The sequence below is a fragment of the Abramis brama genome (assembly GCF_963993115.1).
Source record: "Abramis brama genome assembly, chromosome: 24".
In the NCBI taxonomy this organism is placed as follows: Eukaryota; Metazoa; Chordata; class Actinopteri; order Cypriniformes; family Leuciscidae; genus Abramis; species Abramis brama.
The window spans coordinates 18,593,720-18,614,139 of record NC_139986.1 but is presented as its reverse complement, the minus strand read 5'-3'; the positions used below and the strand labels follow the sequence as shown (position 1 = coordinate 18,614,139).

The following is a 20,420-nucleotide window of genomic DNA, read 5'->3' as shown; positions in this document are numbered from 1 at the left end:
TGTTTGTGCGGTTCATTTCGAATCAAGCGTAATTAACTCCAGAGTGTTTCCAGATTGCCAGCGAGGAGAAATTGCAGCCTTCTCTGCTTTGAATTGAGAAAAGACATTAGCTATGTAGATTATGTTTCCCTTTGATAGCGGCCTCTCCTGTTAAAAGTTTTCGAATGGGCGAGGGAGTCGTATAAACCCGGGCAGTCCTTTTTGTTCCCCTCGTTTAAAGGGTCTTTTTGAAGAAATCTTGAATGTATAACTCTCAAGTCATGTGATGATGTTTTAATGTAATAACTTTTTTTTCTTTTTTTTTACTTCTCACACTTAAAACTTGTTTTGTTCCTCAAATTGTTTGACTCTTTTGTGAAACGCCAGCAACAGAAAGGTAATTTGTACAACAGCTAAATAGACATCTTTTTGCTGATGTGGATTTGCCACACCCGACAGTAATGATATGTTGTGTATTGAAAATGAGGCCCTTAAATGTGGTTATGGCACAGGGGAGATATCCTGCTTCTACTGTTACACCTCTGGGCATCGACAGGGTCGGGAAAAGCCTTTGTGAAAAAAGGGTCATGCAAAACCGTTTTCCCCCCCCCTCACTCCTCTCCCCTTTGCAATTCTTTCTCTCTCTTTTTTTGGACTTAAACAAGAAAGAATTAAGCCTCCCGGTGTCCTTGGAGGCTAGAGAAGCTCTTGATGTTTGGATAATACCACTTTGATGGATTTTTCATCAGTTCTTTCTGCATGGCAACAAATAAACAAGTATAATTAGACTTGTGAAGGCCCATTCATGGCTTTGTTAGGATTAGATATATGTGCAGTTTGCATGCTGTGACTCTCCTTTGTCTTTCCCTAACTCACTATGACATTTTGATAGAGGATTTAGTGTTGAGAAAAACCCCAGCAGAGGCTGGGGTGACCTTTCTTAAATCGGATATAATTCGAAGGCGTTTTACCTATTTTTCCAGTTTTTTTCTTTCACGCTCATACTGCAGTTCCACTTGAGTAACGCACGACACATGTGCACGCTAACGTTTAACGTTTGTCTACGACTCCAAAAAAAAGAGAGAAAAAGGACGACCTGAAAAACTATTTAGGGAAGAAAGGGTGAGTGAAATCCTTTTTCTTTGGGAGGCGGGTGGGTTGGATCAGGGGAGTCTTAGCACTCGGGTAAACCTAGCATTCCTACTCCATTATTCCTGTCTCTTGATCAGATCACATTCTTTTTAATCACTTCACAGGCAGCGTCTCCACAGAGCACCGAGAAAGAAGCTGAGACAGTCTTAATTAAAAAAACAGAGGTAGAAACACTGTTTGCCATCTTTTTCTTCTAATGGGAACGGGAGCCATTTCCATGCAACGAGATCTGTCCTTATTGTTTTGAGAGAGCGCTCTTTTGGTTCCAAGAAAAAGAGCTTAGTATTTGTTTTTTTTTCTTTTTTCTTTTTGTAGCCTTTGCTTTTTAGACCGAATAGAAGGGAGGGAAAGCAAGAAGAGAGAAAAATAGTTTCACAGTTAAGTTACAACACGTTGGAGGAATTGTAGAACGGTGTATAGAAAAAGGTGTTAACGGTGAAAAGCAGTCAAAAAGAACATAGAGCCCCTTTTAATAGCAAAGTACGTACTTAAGACTACTTTCTGTCTTTTGGATGGAAAAGAGAGTGTGTTAACTATTGAGATTTTCTTTTCTGTAGCTGGTTTGAAGAAAGATGCCTGCATGTGATTCTTTTAAAGTCGTTCTTGTCAGGCATATTGAGCACTTGAGAACGTCTGGATAATATTCAGTAACTTGCTGTAGCAAACAGTGATTTATTTATTTATTTATTGTGAGAACAAATTGATGGGCCAGTTAAGTTACCAGGCGGATTGTCAATGCAACGTCTTCTGATGCGAAATATCAATATGAAAGCTAGAGGTGCTCTCAGCATCCCCGGATACTTGCTTTGTATCAAAACATGCGCAGCTCTGAGCTGTTTAGCTCTTTTGTGCCTTGCTTTATAATTCATAGCCATGTAATGATTCACATGCATAGCCAAAAATGTAGAGACACAGGCAAATCCAGAGGATGCATCTCTCTCAGCACTTCAAGTGTTAAGATATGCATAATTCATCTCAAACTGCGCGTTTTATGTCCGGACCCGCATTAAGCGATGTTGTGTGCTACGGATTGGAAGGAAAGCAACAAACACACATAGTTGCACACAAAATCTCTGCATAAATTCAGTTTTTCTGCCAGCTGAAAGAAAGAAAAAAGAGAATGAGGAAACCAGGTGTGTAATTACAGCTTCCATATTGTATTTGATACCTTTTAAAGTCTGAATTCAACAGAAACAAATCACAGGCAGCCTCTGACAAGGTAGACACATGAGGGAGAGTGTGTGTTTTGTGAAGGTTGCTTGTTTTATGATGTGCAGTGGGTTTTGTTAACGTCGCTGGAATGTTGTGTGCGGCTCACACACTCACCCAGCGCCCACAGGCCCTGGAGGCACAGCTGCTGGCTCTGTGATCTTACACCGGGAGATGCAGAAATTATCACAGGAGAACACTGTAATCTAGCCCTCTCTTCCCTGCCAAACGTGTGTTTTTGGAGACGTATTCCTCTCGGCTTACATAAATGACCCCCACTGCACACATACATAGACACACCTTTTTCTTTTCTTGTGTGAAGCTAATTTTAATAGGTGCTAATTTTGCACTAATTGCTGCACAGTTTTGCTCTCAGGGCATTTGGGAGCAATCTCAGGTCTTTATTTTCACAGCAGTGCATTGTGCAGATCACCCTCACCGTCTTATTTATTATACAATTTAATGTTCATTTCATTAATGTGATTGGTTATCTGCATTATTTTTTATTTCTGTTTCCTTGTGGTAGCTGATGAGATTATACTTGATTTAAATAGTAAAAATATTTCAATTCTGGGTGCAATATTCATATTATATCCTCAACATATTTAGCCAAGGCATATTATAAATTAATCCCCAAATTGCGCTGTATCAAAATAGGTATCTACAAAAAAAAAGAAACAAAAAAAAAGAAAGAAAATATTTTCACACAGCTAGGTGGAGAGGGCATGGCTGTAATTGTTGTTTTATTTTGCATCATCTTTCAAAAAAGAAAAAAAAGTGCTTTTCCAAATTGCCTCGTGTTCATTAAGCTATTATCAGATTTCCTATATTCTTGAGAATGATTAGAAAATAAAGCCTGGCACAGGAGACAGTGCTGCCGTTTTAAAATTCTTAGACTGTCTTGAGTGTATTTCATTTTAATTGAAAGCACTTCTGCACACACTGATATCACCCTGAAAATTTGGAGCAGCTGGGTTTCTCTTCGCTCTCCGGGCCTCATTCGCAGAGCCTGGGCATGGTAGGCACATACTCTTTGGATCCAACTCCATTCAGCGTCCAAACTTATGTGCCGAGTCCAAGTCTTTGAATCTGCATTGCGAGCCTTGAGAATAAATTGTCTGTGGTCCAAGAAAAAAAAAAATGATTGAAGGGTTTTCATCAGCAAGGTGCACGTATGATTTGTGAAAGCCAGGAGAGACCCTGATTGAGGCAGTGACAGTTGGGAGATGGGCAGCCATCCAGGATAGATAACATCACAATGGTATTTCAAATGGTGTGCTTTATGTGCTTGGGTTTTTGTGAGCTGCCACGGATGAAAAATGAAAAACAAAAAAGTGAAAAGAAATTGCGAGACGGCCCTCCCGGGGTGACTGGACTGGGTGTGGTAAATATTAATTTGAGTTTGGGGTGATTGTCAGAGAGGCAAAAGCGTGGGTTAGAATTTGGATGGCTGCTTACTCAGGGCTTGTTAGATACCTGCTGGGGGATCTCTCTGAGGGAAGATTTGGAGTAAGCTGATTTACTGAATAACATAGGAACCAAAGAGATACCGCCTCTCTCTGCCAAAGTGGTCATGATTTGAATGTGGTGGTTCATCCCCCTTTTCTTTGCTTATTGTAATTATGTTGCAGTGATAAAGGGGGCTCACAGAAACTTTTGTGTGGGAGTGGATTGATTTTAAGGGGAGTGCTGCACTGGTTATTGAAAAAGTCTCATACTTAAACCTTTTTTATAACTATTGAAATCTCTTGATAACTTTTGCTAAAATCTGCTAAGTGTGTGTCTGTGCATTTTTAAAATTATACAGCTTTTTTTCTAGATAGATCTCTGCTGCTCATTTTTGAGCTAATTCACGAGTAATTGCAGAGCAGGAATGTTCTCTGTATTATCAAGGACAGCACTTGCTGAAGATCAGGTACGCCATCATTATACACATTCTAATATGCCTTTGCTCTCTTTTGTTTTTTTATTTATACAGGTCCCTGACAGGCTGGATGAAATGAGATCCCCATGTAGCGATTACCATGGAAACTTGTGACTCCCCTTCTCTCTCAAGGCAGGAAAATGGGCAGCAGATATCAAAGCTACGTGAGACGACACATCTTGATAATGAGGTGCCAGAGAAAGTCCCTGGGATGGAGCCTGACAAGGAAAACAGCCCTGCGGATGACAACCTGAGGAAGGAGGAGAGCCGTCGAGAGACTGCATCAGGATTGAACGTGGAGAATGCGATAGGCGTGGCCACTAAAGAGATCCCCTGCAACGAATGTGCCACTTCCTTCTCTAGTTTACAAAAATACATGGAGCACCACTGCCCGAACGCTCGCCTTCCCCTTCTGAAGGACGAGAACGAGAGCGAGGTCAGTGACCTTGAGGACAGCGATGTAGAGAACCTGACAGGAGAGATAGTTTACCAGCCAGATGGCTCAGCTTTTATTCTTGAGGACTCCAAAGAAGGTGGCCAGGATGCCCAGTCAGGGGTCAAAAGCCTCTTCTCCCCAGCACTGTTTTCAAACTCCCAAACTGCTGCTGGGGACAAGACTGAGCAGTCGGCCACAGCCCCCATGTCCTTTTATCCACAAGTGATCAATACCTTTCACATCGCTTCATCCCTCGGGAAACCATTTATGGCCGATCAGGCTTTCCCAAATACCTCAGCATTAGCAGGAGATGGTCCTGTGTTGCACAGTTTCCGTGTCTACGATCTCCGACACAAGAGTGATAAAGACTATCTTACCATTGATGGTGCAGCCAAAAACTCCTGTGTGTCCAAAGATGTTCCAAACAATGTGGACTTGTCTAAATTTGATGGTTGCATTAGTGATGGGAAAAGGAAACCTATTCTGATGTGTTTCTTGTGCAAGTTGTCTTTTGGTTATAGTAGGTCATTTGTAACCCATGCTGTGCATGATCATCGGATGACCCTCAATGAGCAGGAGCAAAAGCTCCTTAGTAATAAATATGTCTCTGCCATCATACAGGGCATTGGTAAAGACAAAGAACCTCTTATAAGCTTTCTGGAACCAAAAAAAAACAATTCTGTGTTACCACATTTTTCTACTGCAAACTTCATGGGCCCTGATCCAGGCATTCACAGCCTGTGGAACACCATTCACATGGATAACGGTGATTCCCTGCAGGCTGGTTTCGCCTTCCTGAAAGGAAGTGCCAGTTTGGCATCTTCTGCAGACCAGTCGCCCAGGAGTGCCCAGATGCCAAAGGCTGAACTGAACCTCGGGGTTGCGGCCACCTCGGCACTCAAGTCCCCCATCTGCTCCGCGTTTCTCCAGCGCTCGTCACCAGGGGCTGGGTGCAGGGATCAGGAGAGCAACTGTGAACGGCAGAAGAACGTTAGCACTTTGCATGCGAATGGTGAGCTCCCCATCAAATGCGAGCCCAGAGATGTGGCTGATGCTGAGGAGGACGAAGACATGTATTCGAACGAGCTCGACGATGATGGTGTTTGTGAACTTGGAGATAGTACCAGTAGCAAAGATTTCCCTCTCTTAAACCAAAGCATTTCTCCTTTTTCGTCCAGTGTGCTAAAATTTAGTGAAAGGGGTACTACTTCCTCTGTGACTTTTGCCAATGACCTAGAGAAGACAAAGCAAGCTGCTGCCAGCTTGGACTACAGCAATGACTCTACGAGTGGAGGCTGCGACTCCAACAGCGGCAGGGATGGCAGTCCACCATCTCTTCCTCTTGACCTGATGCGACGAGACGACGAGAGCCCAGGCCCACTGCACCAGCATGCTGCCACGCCCAGCACCCCTGGCCCAGGAGAGGGCTCTCCTGGAAGTGGAATTGAATGCCCCAAATGCGACACTGTCTTAGGTTCGTCCCGTTCACTTGGTGGTCACATGACTATGATGCACTCACGGAACTCCTGCAAGACGCTGAAATGCCCCAAATGCAATTGGCACTACAAATACCAGCAGACCCTGGATGCTCACATGAAGGAGAAACACCCAGAGTCTGGAGGCTCTTGTGCCTATTGCCGCACGGGCCAGCCTCATCCTCGACTAGCCCGGGGCGAGAGCTATACCTGTGGCTACAAACCTTTCCGCTGCGAGGTGTGCAACTACTCCACAACCACCAAAGGCAACCTTAGCATACACATGCAGTCAGACAAGCACCTCAACAATGTGCAGACGCTGCAGAACGGAGGAACGGAAGCCATCTACAACCACCCTGCTCCTGTGTCAAACGCCGGCTTGAGCGGATGTGGCACACCCTCGCCCTCCAAGCCCAAACAGAAGCCCACGTGGCGATGTGAGGTCTGCGACTATGAGACCAACGTGGCTCGCAACTTGCGCATTCATATGACAAGTGAGAAACACATGCACAACATGATGCTTCTTCAGCAGAACATGAAGCAGATCCAGCACAACCTGCATCTAGGCTTGGCGCCAGCTGAGGCGGAGCTCTACCAGTACTACCTGGCCCAGAACATCGGCCTCACTGGGATGAAACTGGATAACCCTTCAGACCCACAGATGATGATCAACCCCTTCCAGCTTGACCCTAACACTGCCGCAGCTCTGGCTCCTGGTCACGGTAAGTAGTTTTCCCTTGGATATGCTTGTCACTCACTTTCTTTTGTTCTCTCTTTCCTTCACTGACTCTGGTCTTATTACTCCTGTCATTATTGTATCCTGCTCTCAGTCTGTTCTGTGATTTGAGCTGCCATGTGAGAATCTGCTGCTTCATTTTTTTAAGCTTAGTCCTTTGCTCCAAACAGAAAAACCTCATCTTAACACGGACTGTAGGGAACAGATTGCACACAACACTAGCAGTAGCAGTTTTTGTTCTTTCACTTTGTCGATGAAGACCAAACACAGCATTTCTGAATCTGTTTCTGTAAGCCTGTGTATTCATCTCATGGATCTTTACCTCCATACTTAGTATAGACTGACACATACACTAGCCTGTCAAGAAATATTGTTTCCACGGAGTACTTTTATCTAGCAACTCAGAAACTCTCTGTCTGACAAAATGCTATATTTGTACCTTGTCTTGATCTTGTGTAATTATTAAATTCAAAGCTTTTTTACCAGGGGGTTGAGGGTAAGGAAAATGATCCAGTTTGCTTCTAAAAGTGCAGAGATCAAAGACTAAATTACAATTAGATGTAAGCTGATCTGTTTTTTATTATTTAAATGTTTAGGACTACCATTGAAGCTGGCTCATTTTATATTGATCAGTTTCATGTCTTTAAAGAGAGAGAGAGAGAAACGTGCCTGAGTACAAACTCAGGAATGCCTGGTAGGAGTAATTAAAGCTATCTGATGAGGGAGTTTAGAACTTGAAAGGGATGATTGTAATTGATCCTGATTCAATCCTATTATAGCTTTTTATAGTTAAGGCTTTATAAAAGCCATACTCCTTACTGGGGCTTTATTTTATCAAATCCCTTTGTATGGGTGCCCTACACCAGTCTCTCAGCTCTTTTTTAAATTTCATTTAATAAAAAAAACCCTTTTCTTTTTCTCTCCTCCCTGTGACTGTGCCCCACCTCTTCCCTTCTCCATCTCTCTCTTGCTCCCTCTCTCTCTTGCTCCCTCTCTCTCTTGCTCTCTCTCTCTCTCTCTCTCTCTCTCTCTCTCTCTCTCTCTCTCTCTCTCTCTCTCTCTCTCTCTCTCTCTCTCCCCCCGCAGTAAATAATGAGCTGCCTGCGGAGTTGCGTCTTGTGAGTGGTCAGCTAATGGGTGATGACCTGTCCGTCCTCTCTGCTGGGGAGCTGTCACCTTGCATCAACGACCCGCTGCTGAAACTCTTCCAGTGTGCGGTGTGCAACAAATTCAGCTCTGACAGCCTGGAGGCCCTCAGCGGGCACGTGGCGGCAGAGAGATCGCTTCCGGAAGAGGAGTGGAGAGCCGTGATGGGAGACGTCTACCAGTGCAAGCTGTGCAACTACAACACGCAGCTCAAGGCCAATTTCCAGCTACACTGCAAGACCGACAAGCACATGCAGAAGTATCAGCTGGTGGCCCACATCAAGGAAGGTGGCAAAGCCAACCAGTGGCGTCTCAAGTGCATTGCCATCGGCAACCCCGTGCACCTGAAGTGCAATGCCTGTGACTACTACAGCAACAGTGTGGAGAAGCTGAGACTGCATGCAACCAACCAGAGGCACGAAGCGGCGCTGAAGGTCTACAAGGTCAGTTATGTTTACTTTGTGTTGAACTGTGTCATGACACACTGTCCTAGTTCTGTATGTTCTCTGTGTCACATAGGTTAATATTTACTTTGTTTTATTTAACTTGTATTGCATTATACGTATTTTGTCACTGCACTTGACGGCGGACCGTTAATTCAGTGGTCATGGTCAAAAGAACACAAAAGGTGCACAGTTGTTTTCTAGCACCTTGTTTTTTTATGATGTCAAATGTCATTAGTCCAGCTGTAAATTTGATTTGGCCTTCCATGCTCACCCTTTTCCCAGTTTCCTCTGCTCTCTTTCCTGTAAAGACAGGAATATGCCAGTCAGCCTGTTTACATGATGCATTTCAGAAATCAAACCTAATTGAATTTATGCCTGAAATATCAATATGTTTAACAGTTGGCCAATACTATAGCACTTCACTGAATTTTCACCTCTGTAAAAAGCTGCCCCATCAGCCAGCGTATAACAGCTGACGAATTTTGAACGTGTGACCGTGTGTTTGTCCACATGCATGCATAAGAAAGGGAAAATGTCAAGATTCGTTTTTTAGATCTTCCTGCTTTATACCAGTTATTTGACATGTACAAATCACGTTTTAATGTACCTTCTTTTTTTGATTTGCGGGTCATAATTTACAGCTTTGTGCCAGGCCTAAGGCAGATAACTGATCCACAGCGGTGGGGGTTGAACAGAGGCCACTGCAGCCTCATCCTGTTCTTAAGTGCATTTGGGTGTTGACTTACTGGACTTGTGTGATTGCCTGAAACAATAATACTAACATCCTGAAATCATAGACCAGCATCACATCCCAGACACATTAGTGGACTCCTCTGGATAAACTGTATTAACTTAATGAGGATCTATTGACCAGCATTAGTCACTTTTGACTTGTGTGCTCGTAAGCCGTACTGGGCTGTATATTTAGAAAAGTGAATTTAGCAGCTGACAATGGCTAGACTACATAAGAAATTGGCAGCCTTGTGATGATAGCAATAATGCGAACAATTAATTTCTTTGACCCAATTACGCATATGGTCATCCAAAAAGGGCTTTTTAAGAGGAAGGTACAACTACTGTCACTTTCACACCGAGAACCTCCTGAAAAAGATTTAGGTCAGAACCAAATGCTCAAAAGGCCTTCCGAGAATAACAAATGGTCTGGTTTTCCTTTTTTTATTTTTTATAACAGAAATGAGACTTTGAGCTGCTTCGTGTTATTAATGTATTCAGACAATGTTAGAAATACAGAGCAAGTAACTAAACAACAAAGGGCAAATCCTCCAATGGGTGAAGTCAGCATGAGGCAAATAAAGGGCTGAAAGAATCGCATGTGGTATTTGGAGGCCTGGCATTAAAGACACAGTCCATGGGAATGTTTTGAAATCCTCAGCAGTTTAGAAAGGGGTGGGGGGGTCAGGGGGTTTGGCTAATTCTCTAAGCAAATAAAAAGGCTCCATGGCAACAGAGAGCATTTGGGATCACATCGAAAGACAAATAGATTGGAGATTAGAAAAAGAGAAAGGCATAGCTTAGCTATGATCTTAGTAAGTCTCGCAGTAGATTTGTTTCTTCACGTGCATGTGTAGTTGGGTCACTGCCTGATTATTGACATGATTGTTTGCTTTCATTCTGAAATATCTAATTAGAGTTTACCTGATTTATTTATTTTTTTTTTTTTTTGGCACTAACACTTACACTTTCTTTTCTAGAACAGCACAGGGCTATGCAGAATATGTAGAATTAAAATGGTCCCTATCTTTTGGGTTTAATCCTAAACCAGCACAACAGTGGTGTTTTTCCTTTTGAAGCTTTGAAATTAGTGATGTAGTCTAACAGAGGGACATATAATCTAATGTAAGCTGTAGTTCGTATAGTTTTTATTAAAAGTTGAAATACTTGCTGAGAAACAAAATATTAACACTCAAATGGATTTCTACTCGTTTGAGTTTTATTGGCTCACATTTTAAGAAATATTAGAACAGGTGATGGGGGCTGAATTTTGATGGAGAGAGAAGGGTGTCCATTTGACACAGAGGGGGTGAGGGGGTTCGCTCTGGCTCTCTCATCTCCTCGCGCCCCCACCTTTACCCAGAGAGAGGGAAATCTGTTCTACAGATGCGGATTCTAATGCTTTTGGCAGAAACCGGACCGTTTCGCTCTTGTATATTTGGTAGTAAATGTTGGGAAAAAAGAAAAAGAGGTTTCTTTATTTGACTAGAAAAACACCTCGTCTTTTATGTTCAAAGGTGAAAGGGTAGCGCACTAAAGAACAAAGTATTGATGACCTTTCCATATGAGCCCCGGAACATAAAGTATCATTATGGCCCAAAATGATTGAGGATACAAACAAAAAGCATATTCAGTATTTTTATTGCAGCTTTGTACCTACATTTTTTTTTTTTTTTTTTTAAAGTAGAGTTCAGATTTTCCAGACATTAAAAAAAGACCTAAATTACATTAGCAGTGCAATGTTTCCTTTTTGTGAAAGACTACGGCTTCTCATAGGTGGTTTTAAAGCTCCCAAGTCCACACCTAAAACCGCCTTGGATTTTCTTTTTTTTTACTATTATGACGTAATTCAGCTATTAAAATAAATACGATAGCCTACATATTCTTGATCTGTTAGTGTTTTGCTGTAGCCTAAAGTAATGATATATTATCGTTATACAATTTTCGTTAATAAGCACTCAAATAAACGCAGATGTAGTCGAGTGTAAATCTGTCAAGGCCATTCAAAGGCGGTGTAACGCTTGATTAAGAAACGGTGAGAAATGTGTGTTGCTCCAAAGAGCCGATTTGCGCTGGGCACTTGGGTCATTTGAAGCCAAGAATGTTCATGGTCAGTATGTTGGAAGCGGGGGGAAAGGCATATACGACCCACACCTGTTCACCAGGTGGTCCTCGCTGTGCTCTTCTCTTCTATCTCCCACTCTGACTCTCATTTTTCCTCCCCCTCTGTTTGCATTCCCTTCTCTCTCTGTACTTCTCCTCTCTGGAGGCTAGTGTGCAGCACATAAGGATGTCCAGCGTGTATCCCCAAGTTGCGCGTCAGGGGCTATGGACTACTTAATTACAGCAGCCACCCCCCTCCCAGAGCATCCGTCATCAGTCAAGCAGAATTTTTTGTCTGTCTGGAGTGCAAGGCACCATTTCCATATTTGTATTTTCCTCCTCTTTTTTTTTCCTTCCTTGTCTCCTTTCTCCCCGTTTTGAGCCACAGGGGCCGTAGCACACATAATGCGCCTCTTTCTGGCGGAGGCAGGCGGGGAGATGGAGCTGCAGCGACTGGCTTTCCGTGGCCTTGTCCCCAGGGAGAGGCAGATAGCCCATCTCATTATCCATGATACGGATGGCAACACCATTGGTCGGGGCAGGGAAATGAGAGGGGAAATTAAAAGAGGGGAGCAGAGAAAAGAGGGAGGAGGAGAGAATGCGAGAGTGAGGAGACTGGAATTTCAGATTTATCAAAAGACTTTTCCCAACCCTTTTTTTATGTTTTTCCCCTTTTATTCTCATCCAGAAGGTCAGTATTTCCTCCTCATTTTCCCCTTTTTTTTCTCTCACTCTTTTCCTCTATCTTTCTATACCAAGATGGCTGCCGGTTGGTGGGCACATTATATTACAGCACATTCATTACTGAAGGTCAGCCTCACTCCTTCTCATTTGAAAATCAAATGCCCCATATATATGCAGCTCAAATTATTGTCTGTCATTTCCCCCGATCTGATGGTAAAATGGACAGGAGATTGAGTTGAGGGTATTTGCATAAAAAGCCATTGTGCTATAGAAGAACGAGGAGGATCTATTTTGCATGACCCTTCATATAGCATCATCATCATTGTTGTTGTCCCTTGAAAATACACATTGTATTTTATTTTGGGGCTTTTTTCCAATTTTTTTAAAAATAAATACAGGCCGGATTCAAACCGGATTCTCCAACGTGGGCACCAAAAAATGTAATTCTGACAATTATTCATTCTCGTATCATTTCAGACCTGTATGACTGACTTCTGCAGAACATAGAAAATATTTTGAATAATGTATTAACTGTTTTTGTCCATAAAATGAAAGTAAATAGCATTGGACCCCAATGACTTTTGAAAACAACATCCTTCAAAAAATACCTTCAAAATATCTTCTTTTGTGCTCCGCAAATTATCTTCTTTTGTGTCCTGTTAAAATTTTGGGTGATTTATTGCTTACAACCACCCTGAAGTGCATCAAAATATGTTGTTTTCAATAGATTTGGTTGGTTTAACCGTGTTTGTTGCATTTATTCTCATGCTATCTGTAAAATTAGACACTACCTCTTAGAAAGCATCCAAACCTGGGAGGAGATGAGAGAGAATGGCCAAAAAAGAAAAGCGGATGTGGCCCAGTCTCAGCTGTTTGCCAATAAGAGCTGGTCCCCACAGTGGCATAGGACTTTTTGAACAGGTCCAAACGACCTTATGCAAGCCTGCGCTTTACTTTCCGAATGCAAACAAAACCACAGGCTCACAAACGCGTCCGTTTATCCACTTACTCTCTGCAGGCATAAAAGTATGTCAGCACTCTCTCTGCCTCCCGCTCTGACCCAACAGCGAGGCCAGATTATTCAGACGCTCTCGTCTTTCACCTGCACGCGGATTACAATGGGAATCTTTCAGGGGAGGGCGCGAGGGGGAGGGGGTATAATTAAAGCATACAGACAGACGAGTGTGGGTGCAAACACAAAGCCCAGGCTTCAGCTAGGCCCTGCTGTCATTAATCCTCATAGATATTAATAGGTATTTCTCCCATCATGCCCTCCCCGCTCATAAGCAGATGGTCATCTCCACACCGGCCCCACAGGACTAACGTTTGCTGACGGACAACTTAAAGCATTGTGATAAAGTGTGGCGCCCCAGACACCCCTCTCTGTTTGGTTATTTCCTGTTTTGCTGTTTTCTTTTCTTTCTATCTTGTGAGATGGGTGGGGGGCCGCCATATGAGGATGCTCTGATATTAATAACCAGATGTGATCTTCCTGTTGGCCCTGGGTCAGAGAGGCCGGCCAGGTCAGCCCATTTGTCTCTGTGCAGGCACTGTGAAGGCTATTGAGTCTGACAGGTATGGGAACCATAGCAGGGGAAATAAGACTTACCGAGCCCTGAAGGGGAGCGTGGCACTCCCAGGAACAAAGAGTGGCAGGAGTTTGTCATTTTTACCCCTTTCCTTTCTTTTTCTCATTCTTTTCTTTTTTTTTTCTTCCTCTCTTTTTCACTCCCCTCTCCACCCCTCCATTTCTCGTGGGATTTGGGCCCAGCTTAACAAAGGATGACTCACAGTTCTCTGATAAGGCCAGCCGTGGAAGGACTTGAATTGCAATAATATGATATTCTTGGTGAAATAGCTGGCTGAAGGTAATTAGCTTTGTTTTAACTCTCCAGACACAGACGGAGAGCAAACATATGACTTTGTCTGGAAAGCATTATTGAACAATAAATGTATGCCTGAACGTCACACGTTCCCCTGAGGTCTCCCCTGTAACTCAGCTGAGATTTTTCTTTCAGTGTTAACCTTTATTCTCCCAGTTATTTTAAGTAGCTACACGCAAGGCTGCATGTTTAAAAAAAGAAGAATCATCCCAAAGATTATTAGGTCGGTCCACAATTAATGGCAAAGAGAGAGAGAGTTTGCAGAAAAGATTGGAATTAAGATCAATATTGACGTGTGTCGTTTAATAAGAGCCAGGCCCAGAACGGATGCCCGAGTGAAGCAGCAGTCATGGGTGGCAGTTTTTGCTCACATTAACAGACCTGAATGCAAGAAAGCATTCCTCAAGTAATTGATTTTAAACATTAGGTGCTCACTGAATAGATAAGTAGAGTGTGATATTCGATTACAGAGCAAAGAACTCATTTAACCTCCTGTTCTTTCCTGGCCAGGATTTCCAACACAATACGATTTACCTCCCCTTAGGTTCAGCAGGATTAGACTGCTACTAGTAATCCTTAATGCTTTGAAATAGATCTGATAGAAGTCCCCCTCACTTGTTTGGGATTACACCCATGATTTTTTTCCACATTTAGTTAAATTAACCCGTTGAATTATCATTTTTATAATTGTTAAAAGCATTTCCGTGAGATCCAGATGGCCTTTTTGTTTAATGCAGTGAACTTTAATTACAATTTTTCCAACATTCGAATGCTCACCTTAGGTGATGCTTTACTGCATGATCACATGTCTGCATGTCACCAAGCCTAATGGTTCACCCAAATATGCAATGTATTTGAAAAGAAGGCTGCCTAGTTTTTGTGATTCTCCGGAGAACAAAGGCAAACATTTCAGTAATCTTCAAAGTGGCCAGTGGTATGTCGAGTGGACCATGGAATGCAAGCTATGGCTAGGGCTTTTCAGCGAAAAAACAATGGCTTTCCTTTTATGGGTTGTAACTGCATAAACTGTGGTTGAGACATTAGCTCTATCAGTTGTATCGACTTACAATACCGCAGTTTGAATTGATGTGTTTATGTGCATTAGAAGGACTAGAACATTTATATTTGTCTGTATGTATTTAACATTCTTAATATATCCCTGCCGGCTCTTGATGTGTGGGTTAGTGGGTGGGTAAGGTGTTATTTACTTAGACTCTTTTGATACAGCACAGGTTAAAAGCGTTCACCCCTACAGGCTCGACTCTTGAAGATCTTCGTAGGCAATATGCAAAGCGTTCGGCTAAGAAGTGCTCCCATTGAGGAGTGAGAGCAGCAAAGCAAGAGGCAGGGCTCTTTAAACAAGCTCCTCTCCATGATCCCTCTGCTCTCTTCCTCCCTCCCTCTTCCCCTCCCTCTTATAATAGGATGCAAATCAGGGACCCTCCTCTATGTTGTTGTGGAAGGGGAGAAGGCAGATGGAACATGAAAGGGTTTAATGTTTAAAAGTATGAATAGGGAAAGCACGCAGCGGTGAGTCGGGGCTCATTCCGCTCTTATCAGATTCACAAGGTGGGAGATTGTCTCAGCGTTGCATGGGCTCTTTTTAAAGGAAAGATTTCAGCCCGTATACCATGCATCATAATTAGTCGGAATGCCACAGTCTCGTACTGTACTGGCTGAGGGTCACACGCATGGATCATCCTTTCCTGTGCTTCCCACCTGAGACTATGAGCTCATAACTCTTTGTTTGCATTAAAACATGTGCTGAGATGTGAGGGGATGGTATGATACAAGATCTGCAAAATAAATATATATATATATATATATATATATATATATATATATATATATATATATATATATATATATATATATATATATATATATATAATTTTTTTCTGCTGTACATTATTCATAATTTTCAAACAACCTTGAAACGGTGTAATACTCAGAATATTTTAATGTAGTTAAAACGTTTCAACATTTTTTGTAATAGTATTTTCTGTGTTTGAAGGCAAAGCTTACTATCAGTATTAGCTGAGCCACTGGCACAGTTTAACGTAAAACATGACACATTTTTCTTTATTTTCAAATAATTCAATGGTTTTATACATTTGACATTTGACCAGCATTTACTTTTTATATAAATGAATGCAATGTATAAATATATAAAACCATATCAATTATTTGATTAAAGATTATCCATTAATTATTAAATGTGTTATATAATTATAATAATAATTATTATTACCGGTATTATTATTGTTGTTGTTGTTATTATTATTATTGTCTCAAACGTCTTGAGAACCTGATTTTAGACTTACTACTATGCTCAATTGTAGAAAACCAATGTTTTGTGATAGTGTGGCATGAAGATGATGGTGGAGCCTCTGGTCTTTTTCACCTTCTGATGGAGACAGGCAAAGCTTTTAAGGGTAATGGTAAGGTCAGTGGATTTAATGGGAGAGAAGTGTCCAGGCGACAGATTTTAAATCACCATAATATAAATACACCTCCATTTTCATAGGGAGTTTGCTTTCTTTTAAGGCAATTTGAGGAGTAGACGAACACTCGTGTCTGTCTTAGTGGTGGGAAGGATTAGAGGAGTGAAGATTAAGGACTAGTTCTTAATCTTCCATATCAACTACAGAGGTGAGAGGTGATATGCAAATGGAATTTTCAAATGCTGCTGCTTCATATTTAAGTCCAGTGATTCTATTATATAGACGAGGTTAATTTATCTGGTTACCAATCAGCAACAACAGGATTTCATCACCAGGGATTCTGGCTTTGTTTCTAAAACTACCTAGACAGCATTTAGGGCATTATAAATGTTTAATCCTGTCTACATAGACAACAAACTGTTGAAAACATTCAAAATGTTTGTTTTAACATTTAAACATGCCTATTATGCTCCAAAAAATGTTAACAATCACAGTTCAAAAGGTTTCCAAAATATTGTCTAGGCACCTCTGTGTTTTTCTATCTTTTATGTGATATTTAGATAAGCAAAGATCTACATTACAGTAGGCTCCTTTAAAATATGACCTTCAACAGAGTCAGAGAGTCCAGTGGACCAGTGGGAAGAGCATGTGAATTTGGAATACCATTGCATGAACCCTGTAGTGTCTTAAGTTTTCGTTCATTTCCTTCTGTCATAAGAACATTATTGCAGGCCCAATGATATATGCCAGATCAACAACATTAGCACCACATGGAAATATTTTTCTCCACGTTTCCCTCTTCATCTGTTTACCGTTCGGCGAGAAACGTATGAAGCCATGGAATGATTGGTTCCCAAAGACTTTTGCACTGTTTGCTTTAATAGTGATTCGACAGGAATTGGCGCTTACAGCGATCAATGAAATATTACGTTGCGGATCAATCCACATATTAAAATGCTGGTAAAACACACACACTCAGACTTCGACATGATTAATGTGAATGTAAATATACATGAGAGAAAAAGCAATATTTCCAAAGAAACACACAGAAGTTCTCTTAAGACTTTCCGCAAACCGGCTGTCAATTCGTAGATTTATGTGTTTTTGGTGGATTTCTGTTTAGACCATGCTTGGCTGGCCAACATTTACATTAACTATTCCAAAGTCATAGTGCAGACTGCACTGACATATTGAAGGCCTCATTGCGAACGGCAATATCCACAGTGCGTTGTAGCTCCACAGAACCAGTGTCCTTGGGAAAATGGGGCGTATGTCACCTCAGACCGGTCCTGCCGGTCTGAGCGCGATTACAGTAAATGAGAGGCTGTGGATGGACGCTGCAGCAGTTGTGGGTTTTAGTCGTTTTGGAGGGACCCCGGGGGTGTGTCCCTCTCTCTTTACTGCGTCTCCACAAGCCACCTCAGACGAGAGTGTGCTGCTGAAAGACACATTGTGCTAATTCACTTATTTAACTTGGCATCCATTTGCAAGGATGATTATTATTATTATATGACCTAAGCAGCAAACCATACAGCCATGCACTGGCAGAATGTCCTAAGCCATAATTACATATGATGAACCAGACGGATTCAGAGGAAAAAAATAAATAGGGGAGGTAATTTGGGGCTCTTTGATGCATTCCTTTGGTTTTGTTGAGGTAGGGGAGAGGGAAAGTTAAAAAGAGATGTTTTTTTGCTCGTTTTGTGCCTGTAGCGGAAAAGACGGTGGCCTTGTGCACAATCTCTGAATGGAATGTAGGGGGCATACCTCTCGCACAAGAATTTCGCTCAGGTTGCCAACTCCTGCGGTACCCATGATATAACATTACATTTATGTCTCCAGGCTCAATAGTGGTTACTGGTAACATGTGTTTGGACGGTGTCAGCATTGATGGAATCGTATACCTGGCTGGCCTCCAAGTAAGGCTGGAATGTGTTTAAAATGCTTTGAGGAACAAAACAAGCTTTTGTTTATTTTCTTTTGTTTCGTTCTCGGGGTCCCCAGAGTCAGACCGGAAACCGGTGCCTCTTCGAAAGCATAAAAACAAGTATTTAAAAAAAAAAGGTGGGAAGAAACTGCTGATAGGATTTATTAAAAATGCTCAAGAACCTTATTATTGCATGTTTTCTTTTTGTTGGATATTTCCCCACTAATGACCTAAAAAACAAACATTTCAATGCCCTAATTTGTTTTCGTTTAGAAACAAATTTTTTAACCCTTCGTATTTTTCTTTTCTTGTCTGAAGGAGACTTGTCATCCTAGCAGAACGGAGCGAATATACATCCAGTCTCAAACAGCCCTTACCCTTATTCTGAATGCCACTAATGAGTCTGTTTTGTCACTGCAGGCAGTACAAATGAAACCAGTCCCCTACTGCCAACAGCAGACGGGCAGAGAAGGCGGCAACGAGAGGTGTTTTGTAATCATTGAAGTCAGTATAAATAAATAAGTCGCGTCAGGTTAGGGAAAAAACACGCTCCCTGGGAATTGGGGCCTAGGTTGACAGGTGATGGGGAGTCCCTGGTGCTTTGATTTGCATTGTTTTGGCAGCACAGTACGATGGCGTCTTTGCTTTAGAGTCGCCCAACTTATGCCTGATTAGGTCCTGAGAGCCCAGAGAGAGTGAGGGGTGGGTGTTCCTCCTCAGACCCCCTTGCCCACGATCCCGATCGACTGGATGTGCTCTTTGGCATGCCAAGGGGCACCCAGGGACGACAAGTTAGCTAAAATGATTGGACCCCATGGGGTTTTAGACTCTTGGTTGTTTGCCAAATGCTAATCTAGAACAATTACCCATCAAAGGCAAGAGCGCTCCGCTATATTGTCATAGATAGCCTCTTTGCCACCCACAACAACAGCACTTGGAGCAGTTTCAGAGATTTTCTTAGCACTTGACAGAATCACTGCGCAATTTATCCTCCAGCTTTCTGCAAAACCAAGTTCAGGTGAGAGAAACTGGAGTTATTTATTAATTTATTTATTTTAGTAATAAATAGGGCTTCTTTTCTTTGCTAGCAGCATCCTGACTTTTCGGTGGGCAGAATCTGCTACGGGATGCCACAAACATTTTGAACTTTGCAGGTAGTATATAACTGCTTTGTGAGTCTGGCAGTACTAAAAATGGTAAGCTTAAACCTCATAAATCAGAAACCCCAGGCTCAAGTCTCTGAACAGCTTGCACCAGTGCCACAGGGGTCTATAAAAGAAGGAAGAAAAATACTCGATTTCAATATAGGTCTTGAGCAAACAAAGCAGGAATGCTGATAGTGAATAAATTAATATTTTCTAGAGTTATGCACTCTTTCGGCCTTTAAACGTTAGACTTGTCTGCTTGCATTGTTTTTTATTAGGACCATAAAAATGGATGCACAGCTGCGATTATGATTCAGACTAATTTAAGACTTGTTCACAAACACAACACAAATCTATTTCATATTAGTATGAAAATAGTAATGGAGGCTTCTAAAAGGGGCTACAACTCAGGATGAGATGTGCATAAATGCAATATGAGGATATGAATGCGACAATAGCTAGCCAATAGCCCTTGAGCAAATACTTGTTTATTAGCGATAGTTATTCATCCTAATGAGGTTTAGTCATCATGCAGAGAAAACAAATTATATTGCTGTTTTTCCCAGAAACCATCTTGAGTCTAAATGGAATTTCATGATTTTTTTTTTTTTTTCACTAACGGTACGACTACCTAAGATGAAATTATAATGCAAGGGCTCCATAGACATCTGGTTCTCAATTAGGAATGAGATTGATCTCATTTTGGTTTTTGGGAGAGTCGAGAAAGATTAAGCACATTCTCCTCTTAATTTACAGACAGAAGAGGCCTGAACCATAACGTGTAGCGGTTATCCTGAAGTGGCAGGACCCTTCCAGAGGTTTATATGCCAGTTCAGCCAGGTTCGAGTCTGTTTACAGGGAGGCAGTTCATACAAGTAGCCCCACATGTCTTCGAAGGGCTTCCCTTTGGAAAGAAACAAAGATAGCTGTAATTAATGACCCTGAATCTGTGCCAAAAAGGCTTTCCTCTGACAACTTCAACTTAATTAAAGCTTAAGA

The 20,420-nt window shown here is 41.9% G+C and overlaps 1 protein-coding gene across 1 annotated transcript in view; it reads left to right on the top strand.

The window, feature by feature from the left end:
• zfhx4 (zinc finger homeobox 4) overlaps window positions 1-20,420 on the top strand; it is a 73,393-nt gene that overhangs the window by 11,831 nt on the left and 41,142 nt on the right. The window contains exons 2-3 of the mRNA XM_084102180.1: window positions 4,319-6,897; window positions 7,998-8,500. Coding sequence (XP_083958306.1) covers window positions 4,365-6,897; window positions 7,998-8,500 — 3,036 coding nt within the window. The 5' untranslated portion in view covers window positions 4,319-4,364. The remainder of the gene's footprint in view (window positions 1-4,318; window positions 6,898-7,997; window positions 8,501-20,420) is intronic.